We start from the raw sequence: 19,820 nt of genomic DNA, 5'->3' as shown, positions 1-19,820 counted from the left end.
CCCTCCCAGTTTCCCCCAACAGAGTTTTTTAAGTGTTCAAGAAGAAAACGAGTGGGAAAAAAATGAACACGAAAGAAGAATTAACGTTATTAACGTTTGTTGTCAAATTATGTGTACAATGAAATTTAGATGGATGGACTGAAGGAAAAGAAGAGGAGATTTGCCCTGCCAAAGAATGGAGCTCATCCATTCAGAGGATGCCAGCAAACCTTATTGTCATAACCCAAAACTGTTTCTGGTTTGATCTACCAGTGGCTTTCAGTCCTGGGCTTAAGAGCACTGCTGGTTTTCTGTCCCACCGATTATTTAAAATTGTTGTGGTTGAAAAAAAATCAGCAGACTCCCAAGGATCAGGATTGTAAACCACAGATGTAAACTGTAAACACTCTCTGGTTCTCCCTGAATTCAGTTCCTAGTTACCCACAAATCCCCTACTTCAATTGCAACTTTGCTATTTGTTGTATTTGTTGAGGACCAGTGGCCCTGGCCTCCCAAACCTGTCGGTCTCGCTACATTATCACTTGACGTGGCTGAAAATAGTTTCAAATGGTCTAACCACTTGAGGAATGATAAACTCATATTGTTTATCAAATAACAGAACTTGATCTATATTCTCAAGAGCGGATCCCTGCGTGGCTAAGTGGTAGATGAAGGCTCAGTTCACATGCTCGCTATATATTCTATCAAACACTCCTCTTGTGTTTGGACTCTTCTGTTTGAGCCATTTTCAGCTGCTCAGTGACCCTGCAGGTTTGTGGCCCCTCCACATACCAGTTAGTAGAGATTTCAGTCTGTCAATGAGAATAGTGCCATTAAGAATAGTCCAGCCCATGCTCGCTACCCAAACTCCAAAAACTTAAAAATGTCACTTCGGTACTTAACTCTCCTTGCTCCGTTGCGTTCACAACTTCCAGCTCATCTCTTATGTCAGTAGGGAGATATTTTTGTGATTCATTCAGCGAGTGATGAGGGAGCTTGAGTCACTCAACGCAATACAAACCAGAAGGGAAGGTGTGCTGACAAAACTGACTGAAAAACAACTATTGTTGCTTTCAAACTCTTTTTTTTTTCTTAATTTATATCTTGAAAATAATCTTAGCGATGATACCAATATTAGGATTGTAAATAATTGTCATCCTGTATATGACATATACCACGGCTTTGTTTTTGTTATTGATATTGTCTTCTTAAAACTGAATCAATCAATATGTCTTTCCTTTTTTTCAGCTTGACCACTGTCAGCAATTATCATATATATATGAATATAACAAGTAATAATGTATTAACAAATCAGCGTTTATCTTAGAAACTCTGAGCAATAGTGGTTTTTAAAGGAGGGGTTTGTGCATATGGACTAAGTCTGCAATATTAACATAATGTGCCAGTCTTAAATTTGGGAAGGAGAGGGTTGGGATTTGAAGAGAGTTTGTAGCTTCTCTTTCTCTCTGTGTAACTTGCCATAAGCTATTAGATGACAGTCAACATTTCCTTTGCTAATAACAGTAAGGCAGGAACAACATATGGACCAGGAATGTCAGTATGAGATTTTAATGCTGCTGTCACATAAACGCTGTGTGAGTAATGGTCAGTATGATGTTTAAAGAGGTAAAACAAGCAGCTAAAAACAAAAATATACATCCAGATTGCAGTTATCTCATGGTTCTAATGTTTGCACCTTTTTTTTCTTTTTTTGTGACAAGGCACTTTTTCTGTCATGTTTGATCTAATTAAAACAAGACAGCTACTCAAGAAATAGTTCAGTAATACACATTTTTTCAGTTTAAGGTGAATGTTTTTTTTCCTGTTTTCTTTTGTTTTCTCTTCTTTGCAATGTGACAGAGTGTGGGGACCATCAGAAACATCAGACTAAATCTAGAGTTGTACTGAGGGAAATAGTGCTAGCATAAACCAAACATTATCCAAATCTTTAAAAAATGAAGAAGAACAAAAGACATGACAATGACAGTTTCTTGTTAGCTCTCTATTCATCCTTATTGTTTGACAGTGTATTTTAAAGTTACGGAGAAAATACAGTTTAGTAATGGTAAACATAATTAATAATTAACTAATAGAATTCATAAAAAGGCCTATCAACTAAATTGCCTTGGGAAATTCATCTCAATTTAAATAAGCCTAGTCATTTTTAAAACATGACCAACCATTTGTAGCTGAAGAGGATAAAAATGGTGATACTATTATACCAGACAAAAAAATTGTCTGTTAAATTGAAATGTCTAGAAACAAGAAATGAGAACTGAGAGCTAACAGCAAACTGTCCTACATTTACAGTCAAGTAAAGAGGCATTGGTTTCATTGTCATAGCAAGAATGCACGTGGTTGACTGATAACAGCTTTAACAGCTAAAGGTCAGGGTTTTTTTTGTTTTTTTTAATATTATTTATATAATTTCTAAAGCCGAATAAGAATGCCAAAATATGTAATTTAGATGATGGTGTAATCTAATAATAAATGGCAACTTATCACAGCTGAGAAGTGCTGCAGTTTAAGTGTAGTTATCTCTAACATCACACGCTCTGTATCAAACATCAGCATTATTACTAAGGGGTATTTTCTCAGCCTTCTTAAACATTGTATATTGTAAATTATACAGATTATAATTCTAACATAAGACATTTTATTGGAAACAAAATCGAGAAAAAAAGAAAAAAAAAAGTAGTTCAGCCTCGATGTGTGTTTCATGTTTGCTGTTTTTCTATCAAGAAAATAACTTTTTTGTTTTTGTTTTCTTTCTCTTTTTTGTTTTATCTGTTTTTGTTTCTAAAGTCCTCTTTCTGTTCGATCCCTTCTTCCTCTGTTGAGGCCTCTACGGCGATGCTGTGTGCTTTTTCTTGTGGTGATTCCCGTTCTTGTGCTGTGTGCTTCTTCTTTAGTCAACACAGAGTAGACTAGAGGCAATGTTGTCTGACAGTCGGATCAGTCTGCTGGGGGTCTGGGTACCGGATTCTCTCTCAATGAACCGAACCGGATATAAGACTCTTCTTCTAGAAACTTAACTAGACCACCAGGATCAAATTACAGTATTCATCTTCACCAAACTATACATTAATAATTAAATATTTAGTATCTAAATGAGGAAACACCTTACAAGTATTTAAAAAGGGATCATTTGTGTAACTTTCCTGTAGAGTAAACAATATACTGTATATCTTTAGGTTTAAATAAAGACAAAATGAAAAGGACATTTGAGTAATACAGAACTGTAGGTGACTCTTTTTTGATAAACTTGCTGTACATATCTGCCTTCCATTCAGCTCAGCTCAGTCATGATCTTTACTGTTTCAGCAGGCAAAAGGAGAAAATATGAAGATGAAAAACTTTTTTTTTTCTTAAAATATTTCCATCGTTTCTTACTTTTCATCTTATATCCAGGTCTATATCTTGCTTTAAAAAGTGAGGACAGAACACGCTTTGGTTGTGGTTGCTTAAAGAAAAAGTTTGACCCCTGCTCTTGTTGTTTCTCTTCACCATAGATTCATTACAATGTGGTAACATGTTTCTGCACTTTGCTAGAATTAAACCACAAAATCCAGATTTAAACTCAAAAGTTTCAACAACATTTAATAAGCAAGTTATTAAACTTATTGTACCTCTTGATACAAGTGTATAAGATTCATATTCTGCACTGCAAATAGCATAAATTCAAAAGATCTTGAGCATAAACATATATGTTTTTAGAGAGGAATTATGCAGAAAATATATTTCAGACCTGCATACAAGATATTTGTAGGCAAATTCCCTGATAACAGAATTGAATTTCATTGATTTCATATTCAGTTTGAAACCACTGTCTCATTATCAGGTGGATACTTTTTTTTTTTTTTACCATCTACTGTACATTAATCTACATACAGTTTATGGAAGAAGGGTGCTCTTGTCTTACTATTGTTTCCCTCTATTATTGTTTTTATTTATTTGTCAGTTGTCAAACCAATTCTGTGCTCTCCTGAACAATTCAACACAATGAAAGACGTTACACGTCTCCCTGAGGTGATTAAAGCTGAGCTGGATGTGGTTTTAAAATGTGAAGCAGTTAAATTTCTGATGAGTAAATACTGATATGTAGATTTTGTTTCCAAAATGTTTATCAATGTCAATCAAGTTTTGCAAATTGTGTCCTGTGAATATGCAGCTATGTTTGAACGCTGAATATCAGCAGGAATGCAGTTATTTCAAATAACTTGAAAAAAAAAAAGATGTACCAGCTGAAATCAGAAGGGAGACTGTGTGTTTCTTTTAGAGGTTTTTGTATAACTTGCTGCTTATAGCCAAGATATTATTTAGATGTACAGGAGGGAGATGTTTTTCCTCTTTTCCTCTTTTTTTCCCTTGTTAAAAAGCAATATTTTAATGACTGTACAACGATGAGGCAAGAGTTGCACTTGTTTGTGTAGGGTTAAAGATCCAAATGCTGATGTATCTATTGAAATTATTCTGCTGTTAGTGTTAAAACCATAAAAACAACAACAAACCAAACTGGTATTTTCTATGAGCAGCAGTGGAAGGACTGAATAGGTTTTCACAGAGCCATTGATAGAAAGAGTTTGACCTGGTTGCACTTTGGGCACTGTGCTATCACCCTCATCTGGAACTTAATTCCATTAGCTGCAAATACCTAGAACATGGTTAGGGTTCGGGTTAGGGGACAAGTTGTCTAGCCATATAGTGACAAAGCAGGATTGTCCATCTTCCATGGCTGCCCCTAAAAACTGCTAAGGCCAAACTGTGTCTATCTACAGCTCTACAGTGTTTAGTCATTTAGTTGTATTTAATCCCCAAATGTAACTGCCACTTGTGCTGCAGCAAACCCTGCAGTCTGAATTTGCAAATATGACGCAAAATATTTAAGGGAGAGAGAAAGTTGACACATTTGGATAAAAAGGATATTTAAGGATAAAACAGACCGTTGCATAAGAGTTGTGGATGAGAGAAGACCCTGTAGTGTTATTAAAACATGTCTGTAGATTTTAGATGTGCTTCACATCAGTAAATTAAAGAAAAGAAAAAAAAAAGATAAACAATTACCTGTATATTTTTGTGACGTGTATCATACAAGTGTGCTCCAACAATAATGTCCATTTGTGTAAATGTATTTATTTCACATTGTATATATTGTTCAATGCAAAAAGAGAGACCTATGATTCTGTAACTTAAACTACTATGGGTTGAAACATTACATGTGTTACTCCAGACTATGCCTTTCAGGATTATTACAGTAGAGCAATATCAATTAAAACCAGGCTTCCAGTTTTGAAATCTGTCTTGGTTCTCTCATTCTTTTCTCAGATTTCCTTTAGAGTTGCACCCAAACAATGAAGCCCTGTTTTACACTGATGCAAAGTAGCATAAAGTGAAGCACAAACCTTTCTGCTAGTTTCAGACAGACACTGTTGTCAATTTCCTGTCCAGTGCCAATGTTGTTCATGTTGTTTGAATAGCAAATACAATCTGAGCGCCTATGAACATGTTAGTTTTAAAATGAAGTGTGGTCAGTTGCATTGGTGATGCATTGCCACAACAGCAGAAAGGGATTGCATGGCTGACAGACAAATATCTGGGTCTGAAGTCAATTTTACAGTAATCTTAAAGGCACAACTTCATTCATGTGGCAATTCCAGAGCGCAGTGCCATTACATAACATCATTCACTGTGTTTACCTTCATTTAATTGCCTGAAAATGGCACCAGGCTGCACCATAAACATACAAATCTCTAGTGTAACATGACCCCATAATCCTTCTGACACCATAGGCCAACTCCTTCTTACTACATGGCAAATCTGCCATTATAATAGGAGAGTGCACTGGTTGGTCTATTGCACGTTACACCTAGAACACACACAATTCATTAATGGACTACAACACTAAAAAATCACAAATATTTTGGTTTATGAGCACCCATAAAGTCAACTAAAGAACCCATTTAAGCGTTTTCAGCTACCATCATCGTGTACAATGGAAGACAGGAAAGAATGAATGGAAGGAGGGAGGGGAAGAGAGGGGGAGGATGGGTGGAGGGAAGAGGAAGTGGAACAGCTTGCTCCAGTGGGTGGCTAACTACTGTCCACTCTGAATGGCCAGATCTCCTGCTCTTGCCAAGGGCACTAAACACACACACACATGAACACACACAAATGCATACACACACTGATGTAGCCTACACATGCAGTACAATATTAAAGAGATCCTACAAAAGTATAAACATGAGATGAAAGACCTACCGTAATTCATCTTCAACTGTTTTTATGTGTGTAATATGTATGTAATTTAATCATCTTTTCTCTCTTTTCTTTCTTTTCATTTACTCTTATTCCCCCTCTCTCACCCTCACACCTTCCTCTCTTTCTTTCTTTCTTTCTTTCTTTCTTTCTTTCTTTCTTTCTTTCTTTCTTTCTTTCTTTCTTTCTTTCTTTCTTTCTTTCTTTCTTTCTTTCTTTCTCTCTCACTCTCTCCTAATAGCCAGAAGCAGTAAATGGGATGCAGAGGCCAGATATTTAATGTAGCAGAGAGCTGTGAAGCGTTTTAAGAAGCCTTTTTCAAACAGGGGGAGCCCTGACCCGCAGGCAAATATTTTTCAAACAGATGACATAAGAAGATATTAGCTGAAAGAGAGCAATATTTTTATTCCATTTTTTTCCCTTCTCTCTTTCTGCGAGATCTCTCTCTCTCTTTTCTATTTGGGTTGTTGCCTGGCCACCCAGCCCCCTGCACATATGTTTTATTTTACTTGCTTGCCTTTTGGAGTTCATTTATTTTATTTTATCTTTGATTCATTATTATGATACGATAAAAGCTACTTGAGCATTTCAGCTGCTGAGGGGCTCTTATCGTTAACCTTGTGGAACGCATGTAAGAGTGGGGCTCCACACGCCGCATCGCTAATGGCCAACTTAACTCCTCTCTTCTCCTCCTCCACCTTCTGGCTTAATCTACATCTCTCCTTCCTTCTCCGTCTCTCTCTGAAAATCTTTCATCCCTCTATCCCGCTCCACTATCTCGTCTTTTCTCTCATAATCTCCTCCTATGATATTTCTCTGTTTTTTTTAATGCGTATTTCACGTTGGAATTTCATAACTCAAATTACTTGTGTTTCATCTGTATATAATGGAATAAAACCAAACACAGCTCTGTTCTACTCTACTCAGCATTACAGACTGAATGACACAGCTTTTTGCGACCGTTTCTCATAGGCTAAGCACTAACAAAAATGATATAACCCTGCTCTGTCACTGCTGATAACTGTGATGAGCTGGGTTTTTCAATGGTTTAAAACTCGGCCATCTGATAAGGCATTTAAAGTCACCACTGGCAATTCATCCATAGCAGACATTATTTTTGGGGTCCCACAGGGTTAATTTTTCAGCCCCATTTCATTCTCCATTTACATGCATAAAGTTTCACTGTTATACCAGTGACACACAGTTATAGCAGCCCATAACACCTAATGGCGCCATTAGTCCAGACAGTCGTAGAAGCTGCCTTGCAGATATGAAGTGTTGAATGTTACCGATATTTCCACAACTTAATGAAACCAAATCCAGAGGATAAGATCCATTTCTATTCACATCATCCCCACCACATTCACACTGTTAATGAGGTACACAATCAAAGGAAATTAATCTAAAAAAAGGTAAACAATTTGTTCATTGTTTGAGCTTCAATGTAGGCATTAGGCAATCAGTGCAGGTACACCCCCAAATTCTACAACCAGTCAATGTTTATTTTGATTATTTGGCTGAACCACCATTTTCTTTGATTTCCAGGGTCTAATAGTATCCCTAATAACATAGGTGCCAGTTACGTAAATTAATTAATTTATATATTGAGAAGAGAAAGGGTTAATGTCAACAGTAAACAGGTGGAACTTTTGGCACGGGAACAGTTTCCCTCCAGGTGTTTCAGGGGGGAACGTCCGACACCTCCGACCTGCGTCCTGCATGTCCTCTTTGCTGCAAAAGTTGGTCTTCATATTACAGGTTAGTGGTTGGTGAAAATTACGAGTGTCAATGTCTAAAAGCTCCGCTTTATTTGGGCGAGTGATGAAACGTGTGCGTATATCGTTGTGAGCATTTTTGTCGGACTTAAAACACGTTTAAATCCCGTCACAATCAGGAAGTAGGTTGGCGCGTGGCCACGCGGCAGGGGGTCTTTTGTTTTGTTTTTTAAAACCTGGGTGTTGTCTTGCAGGCAGGTTGCCAGGTATTTTGCATTGAGTTTACCCTTTGCTTTATTTAGGTTCTTACACATTATTGATGAGATATGCTATTAAAATAGTTAAATGCCACATAACTGCATTCATGTTGATTTGAATTGCACCTATAGGCAAAATGTTACTGCAGCCTTCAGTTTGTTTGTTTTCTCATTGAATATGGCCTGTAATCCTCGATGAGTGTAGTTTAAAGTAAGTGTCCATGTTCATCAGTGCAACCTAGAATATGTTTATTTTAAGTGCAGTGGCATTTTTTTTTTCAGGTATCTGTAACTTAAAAAAATAATAGTGTTAAGTAACACTATTAAGGGATATCTATCAGACAAGAGTTTGATCTCATCATTTCACAAGGCTTTTTTTGGGGCTTGAAAGAAAATCTAGATGTGACCCCCCCTTTCTAATATGGTGTCAAACAGGGTCTGTCTCTAAGGGTGACCATATTTGTCTTGTGACCTGTAAAGTGCTAATGTGTGGCAGCTTCACACTGATGGTGCTTCAAAGGCTCTTTTTTGGCATAGGGCTGGTTTCACAAAATCCGCTCATGTGTCTGTGTATAGGGTTAGGATTATTATATATATATATATATACGTACATACACATGTGTGTGTGTGTGTGCATAGGTAGTTGTGTGTTCATTCTGGCATCTGTGATTTAGAATTTAACAATCTTGTTGGGTGCACATGTGGTCATGTGTAAGCAGTATTTGTATGTATTAAAATTTCTATCTGCCTATCTGTGTGTGTGTGTGTGTGTGTTTGTGTGCGTGCGTGTGTGTCTTATCCTCATATCCCCTTGTATCAGTGGTGGGGTTCCCTTGGGTTTCACAGGCCTTGTGACATGGACTCACGGTGGTAATGGCCTTTCACAGCATCCAGCTCCCCTGACACACACACACACACACACACACACACACACACACACACACACACACACACACACACACACACACACACACACACACACACACACACACACACACACACACACACACACACAGACAGTGCAGATAAGAAGAATAACACAGAGCACAGTGACATACCAACCAGTGCACAAATATAGGCACAGAAAGAAAAATGTACATAAAACAGATCTGAGCACACACAGAGTTCTTATTTTCACAATAAATAAACGGAATTACAGAAAATACAAATTAGAAAGTAAAACAAATAAATGTGATTTGTGTCTAAATCCCTGTGCGGACTTATCTTATTGTAGGGTTTATTATAAATCAACCTTAGTTGATTTATAATAAACCAGAGTTTCTGTTTCTCTTCTCATTTGTTTTTAGGTCAGCAAATAATATTTGCTGACTTTTTTGCTGACTTCTTGCTGATTTGAGAAAACATGAGAGCAGTGGCAAACTGAAATTCTGAGTCATTTTTCTTTCACTTACATTACATCTCTCCCTCCTTATTTCTTTCTTCTCTATTGTTATTTTCTCTCCATCAAACTGCATATCACCTAATCAGCTCACCTCTCTCTTTGTAATGTACTGTATAGTCACTTCACTTGTTTGCACAAACCTTCCATGACTTACTTGTTCACTGTCGCAACAAACCGTGTCAACTGTTGAAGAAAAAAAAAAAGACAAGATGGCAAAATAATCAAAACCCCAAACCTTCACTTTGTGACAATTTCATGAATTACATAACATATCTTGTGACTTGGTTAAACATGGTGTCGTCTGCCATCAGACATTCAGCCAGTGTGTGTTCACACTATGACTATCAGAACAAATGGTCTTTTCTGTCTTTTTTTTCTGGATGATGCACACACCATGCATGAACAGCAGTCTCTTTGTTGGCAGCTTCATTGCATGAAATTTACATTTCACACAGACAGGATTTGTATCTCCTCCTCTCTAACCTGCTAACCTGCGCACTAGAATGAAAACCAAGAGGATGTTCAGCCGCAATACGTATCCAGTGTGTTCCCGGCCTAAGAGAGCATTATCAAGCAGCATTTCAGAGGACTGTAGGAAGAGGGAAGGAAGATAGATTTGAGAGAAATATTAAAAATGACCATTAGTTGACAAAACATCCATCCATCCATCCATCCATCCATCCATCGTCCACCGCATTATCCGGAGTCAGGTCGCGGGGGCAGCAGTCGGAGCAGGGATCCCCAGACTTCCCTCTCCCCGGACACTTCCTCCAGCTCTTCCGGGGGGACCCCAAGGCGTTCCCAGGCCAGTCGAGTGACGTAGTCACTCCAGCGTGTCCTTGGTCTTCCTTGGGGCCTCCTCCCGGTGTTCCCGGCCTAAGAGAGCATTATCAAGCAGCATTTCAGAGGAGTGGAAAGGGACGGGAAGAGGGAAGGAAGAGAGATTTGAGAGAAATATTAAAAATGACCATGAGTTGACAAAACATAGTGTTTCTATTTCGATTCATAATATGTAAGATACCATTGTGCATGGTTTTGATGTGGTCTTTGCACTTAGCGCTGAGGGGAATTATGTTATTGGATGACCATTTGTGAGTGTCCTCCTCTTCATCATGTGTCATCTATAATCAGTGATGTAGCCTTCATCATAGTTTCCCTGTCATTGTATTTTTCTCAGTACACGTCGTTTTCTCATTTTTTGAGCCATCCTTTATTTTCTTGCTCAGTCTTTTATCTTACTCACTATAATTACAAATCACCTTTGTTCACTTACTTAATTTCTGTCTTTCACCTCCTTCCATTTTGCCAACATCCCATCCACTTGTCATCCTATTCTCCATCATTGCAGCCCTCTTTTCCCATTCTGTCCCCCATCTCTCTATCTCACAGGGTGTAAAGTGGCTCAGGTGACTGTGTGCATTTGAGCTGCATGTGCATGCTATAAGAGGGTCAGCTGTCTATTTGCACTTTTAACGCCTTAACTCTATACGATGGGCCATTTATTCTCACTCCCCAACCCCCCTCCCCCCTCCCCTTCTACTGTTCCCATCCTCTCTCTGTGTCTATTGCGCTCTATCTCTCTCCTAGGACAGTAAATGTTTTAACTCTCCATTCTATGGGCCATTCATTAAGTTAGTGTACTTTAATAAATAGTGTGATGTGTCACTGTCCAGTGAATTAGTGGCACTTTAAATCCCCCACTAGTGGCCAATAGATACCCTGAAGGTTTGATATGCAGCGGTCACTTTTCCTCAGAAAGCCAATTAGGGTTGATATGCCTGTGGATAACATGTCGCTATGTAATTGTTTGCATTTACGTTTTACATTGCATTTGCATTCTTATAAACATTTATTTATTTTGAATTCTAAACATAGGCCACACAGTACATAAATGATTTAGACTGCATAAGCTTACATAGTCTAAATCAACAATTACTCCAAATGAAATGATAAAATGTGTAGAGGTGTTATCTGCTCTGATGGCTCTATCAGCAGGGCATTATTTGTTTGTGCTTCCCTGTTGGAAAATAAATCTGTCTTGTGATGTGACAGTGCTATGTTTAATGTTTGAATATATTGCTTAAAGCAGCATGGTAAATATGGTTGGGGTTAGAATAACCAGTCTGTTAAATGGACAACGAGGAGTTTTGGAAAGCGAAGTGTTCTCATATTACATTTACCATGAGCCTCTGCGCGCACCGTGAAATTCTTGGACCGGCGCAAGACGGACGTCTTGCCAAGAATGTTTTCATTCATCAAGAATTAAAATCAGAGGTTCGCGGGCAGCGTCCGCGAAACCGTAAGTAATTTCCACCATTAATTATAATAACAAAATAACGATAGAGACAAAACGATATATTGATCGAAAATGGAGCCATCAACAAGTGTGGGATGTAGATTCATCCACATTAATGTGAGACTTTTTTATAACCAAATACAAACTCCTCGTTGTCCCTTTAAGCTTAAGGTAGTCCAGTGTAGAGGACTGAAACTGCCAAATTTTACCAAATTAACCACAAGCTAGCTAACCTACAGAGCACACACTCTTATTATGCCACAGCAGCAAGACAGCGACATGTATCAGGACTAGGCTTAATACAGTGCACTTCAAAGGTGGACTAGTGCATATGAATATGTACCTCAGCTGATGAAAAGTTGCTGTGCTTCGGGAAGTCTGTGCAGATAAACGACTGGAAATATTATGCATGAAGCGTACATTTAAACATACATTGGATTGTTTAAATTGACATTTTAAGTAAAAATTGGTCAATCTCTATGCTCAGTAAACGGATGCAGCATTTCTGAAGGCAAAGTGTAAGAGAGCAGAAGAGCAGCTTAGCTGTAAATTTGTATTCAGGCTTCTTTTTAGGCTTTCTATACTTTCTGCCCTCTCATGGTCAGAAATCAAACAGAAGCTACACATTTTTGACCAGCATCTTTTTATTAAAACTTTTTTAAACTGTGTAATTTATAATATTATTCTTATGCATTATGTGCATTTTTGGGGTTGATTCCCATGTGTGAATTCAAGTGATGATAGTTGCTGAAGGGCCCCAAGCTAATAATATAGCTTTGACAGGGGAAAGGTGATTGGCATAGACAAAGTGTGTGTGAGAGAGGGACTGGATGATTATGTGTATGTGCATTGTCAAGAGAGGCAGGAGGTTAATTCAATCCTATAGAAACGCAGCATGGAGGGGATTGGACAGCACAGCCCTGAGGGTGTCACTGGCCTCAACCCCAATAGGGGGCAGAAAGTGTGCGTGTGCACACACACCCACACACACATACATGCACACAATATGGACACTCTGACTTCAGGGTATGAATTCTGAAAAGCCCAGGAAAAGCCAAATTGTTTTTATATCTAGTTTCTGGTGCATTTCATTTAGAGCCAAGGAGGATAAATGATGAACATGGATTAAAATACATATCTATTTATAGAAAATACTGCATAAAACAAGGACAAGAAAGAAGAGGACATTTAGAGCGGTGATGGAGGACAGTAAGAGGGATTGAGGGCATGAAGAGGAGAGAAGGGAATGGAATGAATGAAAGAAAGAATGAGCGGTGTCTTTGGAGAGTAGGGTCTGTGTGAGAGGTGTGTGAGCACTGGACAGAAGTGACTGAAATAGAGAGTAGGATATACACAGTAGGACAATCTAAGTGGCAGAGAAAAATGAAAAAGATACAGTAGATTAAAGAAGCCAAGAAGGTCAGAATCTCGACAAAATGACCAAACACATAAATGGGGCAAGGACTCGCAAATGATCATAGTACTAGTTGGTATAAAACTTTGTTACTGATGACCTCCCTCCATCTCCCCTGTTGTCTATGCTCTTTGTTTTTTATGTTTATTTATTCCCTTGCCTCCTTTAATGAAAATTGTATATTTGGTGTAATGGAGGCAAGGCTCAGTGTATTGAAAGTGCTCCTCTGTTTCACTGCAGTTAAACCAGAATGGCTCAACAGACTGCGGCTTGTCAGTCATTCAGCAACATTTTAGGACTGGCCCAGCATACCAAAGTACATTGTCACTTACCATCTAAGCACTTGATGTTCTTGCGATTTTTTGTGTATGCTGTTACGCCCCAGCTTTGTTGGTCCTAAGGGGCACAACAACGGCCCACCACTGACCCCCAAACACCCACATGAAGACACTACTAAAAATAGGAAAAGGCTTATTAAACATAAGCGTGGAATAATCAAGACAGGACATTAACTAAAACAAACAAACCCCAAGATGAGGGGCAGGCAAGCCCAGCAGTCCCCATGTGCACTGCCTCTGCTTCTGGTGCCAGCTGCAGGGCTTTTGACTCTCGTTCAGCAATCAGGCCTGCAGGGGAATGAGGAGAGGGACAGACGGCAGAACGCTTTTCGTCGTACCAATGCATATTTGATTGAAGCTACTGTAAGTTTGACAAATGGACAAAGAAGATTGGTGTAACATTTGGAAAACAATGATTGGTTTGGCAGAAGGTGCTGAACTTCTCATGAACTGGACATTAATTTGGTGCCAGCATCTAATTGCCAAATAGCTTCAGCTTTTAGATATCATGTCACTTGATTAGAATTATGTAACCCTATAAGGGTAATGAATATTGTCAATATTAACACACTGTGTAGATCCTGACCACTAGTAGTGCTATGGAGCAATGTTTTTAAAAATTGGTCCTGTTTTGTTTTGGTCTGAACATGCAGAACAGTAGCTATGAGCCATGTTACAAATATACTTTTTTTTATTTAGAAAACTCCACAGCACAGCTTTAACTCAACAGCACAGCTTTAACCTACAATATACACCTGTGAATGTGTGTTATACTGTGTGTGCAAACAGGCAAGTGCAAAATCTGAAATCAGCCAAAATCAGAATGATGAGCCTGCACTCATCACCAAGGTTTTTAAGAGTTCTTGAATGTGCCACACCTAGAATAGATGTGCACATTTGTATGTGTGTGCTATTTCCATATGGACAACCTAATATTGTATTTTGTTAAACACACACCTACACACACACGCAGCCCAACCTTCAATTTATTCCACTTTGCCTAATCATCAGTGAGGCCAAGGATGTCTCCATACATATTCATGCTGCTCTGGAGACTCAGAGGGACCATACATTTACAGCCTACATTTAGCATATTATCCTTAATGTTATTAGACCAGCAAACACAATTTACCCAAATATAAGTCATACATAAGTAATTTAGAAAATGAGACAATATTAATTGGGTGATCGTCATCCGCTTTTAATCCCGTTTGTGTGATAGCACTCTAGTCTCTGGAATTGAATGTGCCTGGCTGAATAAATTAGTACAATCAATGTATGACTAGATTCTTTGTCATGTGGACACACTCTGTGCAAATCTATGCAAATGTCTTATGAGAAGAGGATAAGAGAAACTCTTCTTGGCTAACAGAGCTCTTGATGATCACAGCCAATCTGACACAGTGGTGTGGTGTCATTTTCAGCCTCTCAGAGGAAAATATTATCAGGAGTGCCAAAAGAGAAAAGGAGAGTAAATGCTGATGACATGTATGTGAATGTACTGTATATGTATGTTTGCTTCTGGAGACACCCAGACTACCTCTGTCACAAGCAACAACAAAAAAGAAAGACAACAAAAACAAAAATCACATTCTTTTGTTGGTTTCAACTTTTTGTTTTCTCTTCCTCTATGACCATTTGGTTTTCATCTGCTCCCTCCACCACCTTTATTCTACTTTTATTTCCTTCCCTCCTTTGCTTTCTCCTTTTATTTCCCTTCTCAACGCCTTTACTCCCTACCTCTATCCTAGCCCCTAGCCACCTCCCCTCTCCTCCTCTCCCCTCCCTTTGCTCCTCTCTGCCTGGTATTGATTAGAAGGCGAACCTCTAATCTCCTTAAGGTCATTAGGAACACTTAATTAAAACCTAGTTAGAATGCCTTTGTTCAACCAAAGCAAATTGCAGCTGTTCAAACGCGATTAGTATGATAACGTAAAAACTTGTCGGCAGGGAAAAATATAAGAGAGGGTCTTTTTTTTTTGGTAGAAATGTTTACACAATTTAAATGCAGAGCGCTTGAGCACACAGTGCACAAAGTCTACAATACGGTATACTTGAGCTAGTGCTTCAGCCTCTGCTGTGTGTGTTTTTATGTGCATGTGAAGGGAATTGTTTATATTTAACTATTGGATGTTGAGCTTTATGAAACCATTGGAACCAGAAATGTAATTTAGATCAAAATTGGTTGTTTTATAAGGCTCAAGTAAAGAGACAAAGATGGATTTGTTATTGATGTATGTGTACAATGTCAATATTACACACCATTACTTTCTCTTTCAGTTATAATAGGTGCACTGACTAAAAAAATATTTGATGGGGGGGGGGAGGGAAAAAATCTGATTAGCTCTATAGTCTGGTGTATGTTTTTCTGTAATTTGATCATTTTAAATCTACAGAATTGGATACCCACATAGGCTATGTATTATCCACCATATATCACTGTGATTATTCACAGCAACTTGACAGTAGGCTACATAGAGTAGTCACTTTTACATATAGGGATTCATCACTGGTACACACTGCAATTAGTAATTCACTGTTAATAGTCACCAAAGAGCAAATTAATAGCACAAATAGTGCACCCCTGGTGACTCCCATTAGATTGCACACACACACACACACACACACACACACACACACACACACACACACACACACACACACACACACACACACACACACACACACACACACACTCACAGAGAGAACGAGAGAGAGAATTTTGTGACTCTTGCTATCTGAAATGAAAAAAGATAAGAATTACTTCATTAATAGGCTTCACATATGTGCAAAATAATTTTGAGTGTTGCATCACTTAAATTTGAAATAGATAGTTTTTTTAAACTGAAAACATTTTTTCATTTTGCTGTCTTAGAGTGTTTGTAAAGCATTAGTCCTCAAATTTGTATAGGTATTTGTTGTTTATTGTTGTTTTATTACTGTAGGCCTAGTTATAGCCTATTTGTTCTATTCCTTCATCCTTTTCTTGGTTCCAGTTCTGTTTTTATTTTTTTGTTTTCACAGCATTGACATGATGTAGGCCTACAGTTTATTCCATCCTTTGATTAAATAATAGTGTAGTCATAAAAACAAACTTGACTGATATAACGAACCACAAAATAATTTCCCTGTCTACATGGGCTCTTAGTGGCTCGAGCAGATCACCGTTGCCTAGCGACGGCGGTAGCGTTCCTCTGTTTTCCTGAGAGCCACTTGTCTGAAACCCAGACTCATCTTACGTAGCTATGTCTGGGGGGGTGGGGGGTAAAGCATTGCTACCAGGCAGGGGGTAATTATTCAAATCGCATATTAATGCTTTGCTGTCACGGACAATCTTTAGCGTTGTGTAACAGATGCAAAAATGGATATGTCGCACTGTTTATCCTCCCACCGCCCCCTGGGTTCTCAAGTTTCCGTTATAACTGTGTAAGTTAACGTTTTATTTATTTATTTATTTATCTTTTTTTTATTTATTTTTTTTATCGTCGTTACTTTTTGTTGCCCAGTATCCTGCCGCCTCTAGCGCTGCTGGCCAGATGGCGGCTCGGGGTAATCTCTTTAGCACTGCGCGCCGCATGTTCTGAATGAGAGAGGGGAAGACAGAGAGGGAGAGAGAGAGAGAGGGGGAGAGAAAAAAAAGGAGCTTTGTCAAGTTCAGTTGCACTGTCATTCAGCTTTTCTGTCGAAGTGGGTGCTGTAAAAGACGGACAAAATAATTCAAGTCATGTTTGTGAAGGATTATTTTTTCTGCTGGAGCGCTGTCTGCCATGGCTGACAGACAGGCAGGTGTGTGGAGAAATACAGGTAGCGCGCTTGGTCCGTGCGACTCATGCCAGAGCAACAAGTTGAATGTTTTTGTTGACGCAGCACTTGCGATGGGGGACGGAGCTAGAGCTTCGTGCTGGGAATCCACAACAACAGGTAGGCTAAAGCACGAGGAGTTATCTGATATTTTAGTATCTTACAATATCTGCATACATTTACAAATTTGTACGACATGGGGTGGCCATTATCAGATGCACTGTGAGCTTTCCTATTTTTTTTTATTTTATTATAGAGGATATTGTTGGCAATAAGTAATTCAGCACTACGGATGACCACACTGCTGGCCTCTTTTGTGTGTCAAAATGTGAAATTGATGCTGATAAGTATTGTAACGAAGAGAGCTTTGGCCTAAGCCTCAATTTCCAAGAAACTCATGTGAAAACCCGTTGAGTTGGATATAAACCTGGAGGCCACATGCCAGAGGAAAAAGGGCATGTTTAATTCAATAGAAAATGAAGAAAAGAGGAAAGCAATGTAGCAGTATCAGTTGAGCTGTGCCTCCATCAAGCTGTACATGATAGTGTAGGCTTTGGCTAGGGAATAGCCTGCATGACATTTCACTCTCCTCAGATTTGTCTGGTGTTGGATTTTGGTCTGACCAGGTCTCTCTTTCCTTCCCTCCCTCTCTCTTTTCCATCTCTAGATTGTGAAATCCTACCTATCATATGAAGGCTTTGGTTGTGGTTTGTGTGTGAGTGTGTATGTGTGAGGGACAGAGAGCTAAGCTTGGTAGCCTCACCCCAGGGGCACTGGCCTGTAAAAAGAAAAAAAAGAAGAAAAAAAAGGTACCTGTAACCCTGAAACCATGAAACCATGACAGTCATCACTTATTCAAGCACTGCTGGAAGGTTTCCGAAAGAAATCCAGGTTCTTGAACATCCCTCTGCCTCCGGGAATGCTCCAGAACCCTTGTCCGAGATTGAAGAACTTTGGACCATGCGGGACCCCTCGGATAGTCCCATACCAGGATTTTGTGGGGTCAAAGGCCAAAGTAGGACTAAGGAGAGAGAAGACCTGAGAATAGGAGGAGGAGTGAAGAGGGGAAATTGGCAAAGGAAGAGGCAAACATGGGGGAGAGGAGATGGGGCAGAGAGGATGAGGAGAGGAGGGAGAGAGGACCTCTGCAACTTACAGAAGAAGCTAATTAGAAATTATTCAAAAGGAAGTGGGCAAAGCAGGAGAAAAGGAAAGGACAGGAGCCGGACAGATGTCTCAGGGATTCTGAGAGCCGCAGAAACAGAAGGTGAGATCAACCAGTGGGCGATGAGAAATGGAAAGAGCTGGCCTGTTTTTCTGTGGCTGCTCCTCCTGAGAAAGAGGACTGAAGAAAAAATGAAGCAAGAGACAAACATGGGGATGAGGCGACATCATATCTTGCTCTGGCTGACTGTCCTTTTCAGCCTGTGTCTACAACCTGCTTCATCACAGGTAAGAGTGGCTATCAAGAGTCCATCGTAATTTCTGATTGAAAGCCAGTGGGCTGTTAAAAAGACAATGTACTGTATTCATTATAGGTCTTGAACAGAATTTTCCCAGATGTTTTAACTTGTCATAGTAGGACAAGCACAGGTGTTACTAATCACAGTAACGATAGCTCTGCTGTAATCAAGGCTCCCAGTGAGCTACTGTAAACAACACCAGGACCCCGACACAGCTGAATGAGATTCAGTCAGAGTTCATGTCATTATTCACCCCTCTACTTTTCATTTATCAAAATGTCTACTACTGAAATGACTGCCTCTACAAAAATGTCCAAATATTTTATCTGCCTTTTTAATTCATATTAGTTGTTTTTTCATTTAAAAACCCCTGTCCTAATATATTTTAAATTTTGCTGTGTACTGTGCTTTATCATAACAGTCAGTCACATTTTTAATTAGATCCAGTGGAGTCATTATTGTTTCCAAATGTCTCAACGCGCCTCCACAACAAATAAACAAAAGTGGCAATACCCCCATTTCAAATAGAACGATCACATGTCCATCTCTTACTTTCTTAGGGTAATTTTCCGCAAATGGAGAACATCGCTGCCTTCAAACCTGTGTCCACCTCTCCACCTCGATCCACCTGTGGAGTTCCAGAGCGGAGCAGCTACTGTCAGTCATCATCCTCCCAGACTGACCTACTGTCATGTTATCAGGCCTTCTGTATCCAAGAGTGTCCGTATAGATCGTCCACACCACCATATGCCCCACTGCTGTTACATGCGCACAGGTAAGTAAATCAAAATCATATTAATACTTTTAAGATACTTGATTTATCATGATCTCAATGCAAAATAATAATGATTAAAAAGATAGATGTATTTGAGTTTTGCAAGTGATAAGGTCTCCTTGAAG

General features: G+C 39.0%; 1 protein-coding gene across 1 annotated transcript in view; it reads left to right on the top strand.

Annotated features, from left to right (window-relative positions):
• Positions 1 to 19,486: 19,486 nt before the first annotated feature.
• The window catches only part of ush2a (Usher syndrome 2A (autosomal recessive, mild)), a gene marked incomplete at its 3' end in the record, with an annotated part of 184,671 nt that continues 184,337 nt past the window's right edge, over positions 19,487 to 19,820 (top strand). Inside the window, exon 1 of the mRNA XM_084001543.1 lies at positions 19,487 to 19,695. Coding sequence (XP_083857669.1) covers positions 19,496 to 19,695 — 200 coding nt within the window. The 5' untranslated portion in view covers positions 19,487 to 19,495. The remainder of the gene's footprint in view (positions 19,696 to 19,820) is intronic.

This window comes from Trachurus trachurus (genome assembly GCF_905171665.1).
Source record: "Trachurus trachurus genome assembly, chromosome: 3".
Lineage (NCBI taxonomy): Eukaryota > Metazoa > Chordata > Actinopteri > Carangiformes > Carangidae > Trachurus > Trachurus trachurus.
This window is presented reverse-complemented; position numbering and strand designations above follow the sequence as displayed.